The sequence below is a fragment of the Dasypus novemcinctus genome, chromosome 7, assembly GCF_030445035.2.
Source record: "Dasypus novemcinctus isolate mDasNov1 chromosome 7, mDasNov1.1.hap2, whole genome shotgun sequence".
NCBI lineage: Eukaryota > Metazoa > Chordata > Mammalia > Cingulata > Dasypodidae > Dasypus > Dasypus novemcinctus.
The window spans coordinates 11,991,133-11,996,521 of NC_080679.1; the positions used below are offsets into that span (position 1 = coordinate 11,991,133).

At 66.1% G+C, this 5,389-nt stretch overlaps 1 protein-coding gene across 2 annotated transcripts; it reads right to left on the minus strand.

Moving 5' to 3' along the window:
- Positions 1-372: 372 nt before the first annotated feature.
- PTMA (prothymosin alpha) lies at positions 373-5,111 on the minus strand. 2 transcript variants are annotated; one of them, XM_012523052.4, is made up of 5 exons: positions 4,888-5,111; positions 2,289-2,360; positions 1,902-1,998; positions 1,390-1,463; positions 373-1,125 (listed from the first exon to the last, which is right to left on the minus strand). In XM_012523052.4, exons 1-5 carry the CDS (start codon positions 4,930-4,932, stop codon positions 1,078-1,080), a joined length of 336 nt encoding a protein of 111 aa, XP_012378506.1. In that variant the 5' UTR covers positions 4,933-5,111; the 3' UTR covers positions 373-1,077. The 2 variants fall into 2 exon arrangements, with proteins under 2 accessions (XP_012378506.1, XP_012378509.1); XM_012523055.4 differs by having other exon boundaries at positions 1,902-1,995; positions 4,888-5,104.
- Between the last annotated feature and the right edge of the window lie 278 nt (positions 5,112-5,389).

Below are 5,389 nucleotides of genomic sequence, written 5' to 3' on the forward strand. Positions count from 1 at the left end.
GGCCCCAGTTGGGGGTGGGTCCCCCAGGAGGCTCGAGCCCTGGCCGGAAGCTCACCCCGGGCCTGTGGCCTACCCGGCAGCGCTGCACAAGGGATGCCGCCTCCAGGGACTGCAGTCGGAGCCGGACGTCCCATGGAGAAGGGATTCCCCGGGAAAGGACCTCTGTACCATCAGGAGGGGGACCGCACCCCCCACCCCAGGCTATGGCTGCGGCTCCCCACCCGCACAGCCCGCAGGGAGGATCCTGCTGTGTGGAGGTGCCCCCCACCCCCCAAGTTGAGGCCGCCACAGAACGCAAGAGCCACCCTCCACCCTTGACTGAGAAACCACCAGACAGAAAAACCAGGCTGGAGACAGCTTTGTTAGAACAACTCAGCAAAATAAAATCCTGGTTTATTGTTGGACAACATTGTTTCACACATACATCAAACAGGCCAAAAAGAAAAAAAAAATAAACAGCAACTTCATAGACAAAAAAAAAAAAAAAGGAAAAAGAAACCTTTATCTTTGGCCTTTTTTAACCATCTCATACAAACCAACTACTTATAGTACAGCTAAGTACATACACAAAAAAAGTTACTGGAATGCTCGGAATAAGATTGTATTTTTTTGTTGTTGTTTTTGCTTTTTTTACAAGGTTTTTTTTCTCCTTTGAGATTATAATGAACATGGTCACACCACAAGTAAAGTCAGAAGTAGGACAGAGGACGCTCCGGAAGGCTGGTTTGGTCATCCGAGATCATTAAAAATGGCTGACCCCTAACAATATGTACAAAAATATAAAATGTAAATAAAAAATACAAACAAATTTTCCTTTTTAAAGTACTTTTAAGAAAAAAAGCAGGGCCTCGGAAGTTTTGGTTCTTTTCCCCTCCCCTGTTGCAAATTCACGTTGTGGTTTTGGTGGGGCGGCGGCGAGCGCGTGTCGCCTGCAGGGGCACTGCCCGCGTGGGGGGCGGGCGGGCGGGCCTCTCTACTCGAAGGTGACCACGTTTAGATTCTGAGACGGGAAGTGGAGGGTGAATAGGTCACGGCGGCCTTTTTTTTTTTTAAGTTTAACTTTTCCTCTTTTGCTGTCTAGTCATCCTCGTCGGTCTTCTGCTTCTTGGTGTCCACGTCGTCATCCTGGGCAGACACGCAGGCTGTCAGGGCCCCTCGGAACCCACCTGGCCAAGCCCCCGCTGGCCACCAAGGACCCAGCACGGCAGCTCCCAAGGCCCCTGGCGCGCGCCCGCGTTCCCTCCCTCTCCTGCCTTGAGGTGGGAAGAAACCACTGGCACCAGGCGGCTGGTGACCCAAAGGCCAGCCAGGACCCCGCCCTCCCGAGGGCCCCGGGGACCGCCCAGGCTGCGTGCGCCTCAGGTCCGAGGCCTCTCAAGTAGCACCCACCTCATCATCTTCAGCTGCCCGTTTGCCCGTAGCTGCCTCAGCCTCTTCATCTTCATCTCCGTCTTCTTCCTCACCTAGAGAGCATCAAGCCCCAGATCAGCCACACTGCTCCCAGCCAACCAGGGACACTAACTGCACCCCCCAAGCAGCCAGAATGGGGGGTGGCCCCAGCGATTCTCCCAGGGACCGACGCTGCTGACAGGGTGGTCCATGACCTGATTTTTGCTGCCCGACAAACCGGACACACGTCAGGGCCCCCACACCCACCAGGCACTGGTCTTCAGAGGGCCCAGCCCCAGGCCAGCCAGCTGACCACTGGCTTTTAAAGCTGCACACAGGGGTACTCTCCGCAGGGGCAGTCCCCCACAGCCCCCTCTTGCCACTGGTCTGAAGAATGACAGGCCCAGATGCACGAGGCCCGCTGGCCTCTCATCACCCCCAGGAACCCCCAGGATCCACCAGTCTCCTCCGTCTGCCCGACCAGGGTACCCGAAAAAGACAAAGCGGCTCACCATCTCCTTCCTCCTCCTCCTCCTCGTCTTCCCCCCCTTCTTCCTCTTCTTCGTCTACCTCGTTGTCAGCCTCCTGTTCCCCGTTTTCTTCGTTCTCCTCAACAGAAAAGACCAGTCGTTACCCAGCAAGCCCAGGACTGCCGACACGCCGCGCCCCTCCTGGAGGTCCTGTCCCCAGTCTCCCCACTCTTCACATTGCACCCAATGCTTTGCAGCCCCCCAACCACCTAGGAGACCCCTCACCAAGCATCCCCAAAGCTCTAACAGGAGGCAGACGGGAATTGCCCAAGGGCCCAGCCTCTTCCCTTGCTCTGGGCTAAGCCCAAAATCAGATTAAGAAAACCTTGGGCCAGGGGCAGCCAGGGCGCACGAGCAGGTGACACTCACAGCGTTCCCATTAGCAGGTGCGTCTCTTCCGTTCTCCGCCTCCTCCACAACTTCCTTCTTCTCCTTTAAGTCCTTCAAAAAGGAAGAGAGAACCAGTAATTCTTTTGAGTGAGCCAAGACCAAAAAGGGCCTGAGGACTACGGGAGCACTGGGCTGAGTTACTGGGCCAAAGGTACAAGAGGGCACGCGGTCCGTGGGAGGAAGGAGGCAGCCCAGGACACAGTCGGTGTCTGGGCACCCCAGACAGGAGCGCACCAAAGCCAGGAGCCCCTGCGGCTGGGTGCCACCATCCCTCACCCCATGCTTCTCACAACAAGAGCCATGTGGCACCGCAGTGCCAAACCCGTCTGGCCGGGCGGGACACTTCGCTCTCTCACACCCACCAAGGACTTGTTTCCAACCCGGAGCGCTCCACCTCAACAGCTCCTTCTTGGAAAGCAGCAGGTAGGGGCCGTGAATGAGCACGGGAGGGAAGGGAGGGCCCTGGGTGGGCGGGCTGAAGGAGCGAACAGGTAGGTCCAGGGCAGGCCACCGGCCGCCCCGTCTTCAGCGACTCGACCTCCAAGCCCGGGGCCCTCTGGGACCGGGCATGTGGCGAGCACAGGTCTCCGAGGGAGCCCAAGTCCCACCAATTCCCCAGGTCAGGGGCTCCTCCAGGCCCGCGGGTGTTCCCCGGCTCCCCTGCGCAGGCCAGAGGAGCGGCCTGTCTCCAGGGCACCCGCGTGCCCGTGCGGACACCGCCGGGGCGCCAAAAGGCAGCAGTTGCCGGCATGCTGAAGCCACCGAATTTCTTGCACCGGCGCCGCCGAGGTGTCGCCAGGACAATCAGGCGCTGAGCGGTGCGGGGCCGGGGTCGCTGGGCTGCCGTCCAGCGAGAGGGCCCGGGCACCTGCCCGGCCCGCTCCCGGGAGGGCCGCCAGCCGAGTCGCGGCCCCAGGCGCCGCCCGCTCCCGCCCCCTGGCGGCCGAAGCCCCGGGGAGCGGGTGGGGGCGGGGAGGCCGCCGTGCGCAGGCGCACAGCCCCCGCCCGGCGGGCTTTGCGCGCGGGCCTCGGCACGCACCGCGCGCGCCGAGCACGTGGCCCGGGACCGCCGAGTGCGCCCCTGGGTGGCCCTGGAGGTCCTGAGACCAGGGGCGGCGCGCCAACCTCACGGGCGCCCGGAACCCCCGTTCGCCCCTCCCAAGAGCCCTTGAAGCGCGGGCCTGCGTCGCAGCATTTGGCGGGCAAAGCACCGCGGGAGGCCGCCCGCACCCCGCGGGGCCGCCTTAGCCCACTGTCCCAGGCCGTCGGGGTGCACCCGCGGGGACTCTGCCACTCGCGGGCAAGTACCCGGAGGCAAGTGGACGCAGAGGCCCCCCCCTCCCCGGGTTGGCCCCGGGGCTGGGCTCAGCGCGGCGGGCAGGAACCCCAGGGGAGCGGGGCTGCGCGCTCCGGCTCCCCGGGGAGTCGGCCCTGGGAGAGAGCGCGAGGTGACGCCAGGGGCAGGAGGACCAAAGGAGACGCCAAGGTGACTCGCTGCTCACCGCGGGGGCTCGGCGGGGGGCGCAGGCCGGCGCCCAAGGGCAAAGCCGGCCCGCCCCGGAGCCCGGCTCTCCGCCGAGGGCAGAGACGCTCCCAGGGCGGGCAGCGGGGTGACGCGGCGGCGGGGGACGGCCCTCGCGCCCGCCTCGGAGGGAACTGGAGCGGAGCCGCGCGGAACCTCAGGGCTGAGGGCAGTGACCCCGCCGCGCTGGGCCCCGAGGAGCCCTCCTCCCCCGGCGCGCGATCGGGCCCCGCCACCGGTCGCAGCTTTTGTTTGCTCCCGCCGGTCAGGGCCGCCGCACACACAGCGCTCCCGGGCCGCCGCGGGGGGCGCCCACCGTCGCCCCGGCGCGCGGCTCCCTCACTTTCCGCTTCCTCCCTCTCAGGCGCGTGGGTCCGTCTCCTCCTGCGCCAAGCCTCGCGCCGCCGGCGGGTTCCCGGAGGCGGGTGGCTGCTCCCCGCACACTCCCCCAGGAGGCCGACCACCCCGCCTCCCCACGGGCGCCGAGGGCCGGAGCGACCGCCACACCTGCGCCGACAGCCGCCGGCCACCCCAGATCGATGGCCTCGGGGCCCGCCGCCGGCGCGAAACGAGCGGCCCGGCGCCGAACAAAGAGGAGCGCCGCCGCCGGCGGGCGCCCGCCGAGGAGCCGCCACTTCCCGCAGCCCGCCCGCGGGCCCCCCAGCACTTCCGATTCCCAAAGCACTCGAGTTTCAAAGTTATTTCCGTGCGCCCCGCGGCCCGACGACCCTCGCCCGGCCCCTCCTCTCCCGCCGCCACGCCGGCGAGTGCCAAACAAGTTTCGGGAGCCGAGCAGGCCGGCCCGCCCGGGTTCTCCGCCTCCGCGCCCGTCTCCCCGGTCCCCGCGGGCCCCGCGCTCGCGCCGCGACGGTACCGCGGCTGCCCACCCCCTCCCCCGCGCACACAAAAGAGGGGGCTGCCCGAAGGCAGCCGGCCCGCAGCGGCGACCTGCCTGCGGGAGGGCAGCCGCAAGCCCGGGCGGCCCACCCGCCGCGCGCAAACCCCACTCGAGCGCGGGGCGCGGACCCCGAGGGGGCGGGCGGCGTCCAGCCTCACCTTGGTGGTGATTTCGGAGCTTGTGTCCACGGCCGCGTCTGACATGGTGGGGCACGCCGGTGATCCGCTGCAAAGGAGCGAAAAAGGAAGCGAGAGTTCGGGGACTCTGGCGCTAAAGCTGCCGGTGTCCGCGGCGGCGGCGCGCGGCGGAGGTAGCTGCGGCGAGCGGGGAGCCGGACCCGGGAACAATGCAAAGATGGCTTTTCCGAGCAGCCAGTGGGGGACTCACGCGGCGCCGGGAGCTTTAATATAGATTAGTGGGCGGCGCTCAGCCTCCCCTTCCCGAGCGCTATTGGCCGAGCGCAGGGAGCGGGCGCTCTCTCATTGGCCCGATTCCGAACAATGGGCAAGCGTGCTTAAAGCGGCAGTGCCTCGGCGCGGCCTGCGCTGCGCAGTCGCGAGCCTCACTGTCATTCAGGGCTCGAGTTTGCCGGGTCTCGGCAGCGCCTGGCGCGCGGGGGAGGGGCGCGCGGGCGCGCCAGAGGCGCGCGCTCCCGTGGCT

Bases quoted from the DNA above. Each gene is read 5' to 3' on its own strand.
- PTMA (XM_012523052.4), bottom strand. From the start codon at position 4,932: ATGTCAGACGCGGCCGTGGACACAAGCTCCGAAATCACCACCAAG. The intron at 1,999-2,288 runs GTGAGTGTCACC...TTTTCTGTTGAG, and splicing joins CACCTGCTAATGGGAACGCT to GAGAACGAAGAAAACGGGGA. The intron at 1,464-1,901 runs GTGAGCCGCTTT...GATGCTCTCTAG, and splicing joins GGAGGAGGAGGAAGGAGATG to GTGAGGAAGAAGACGGAGAT.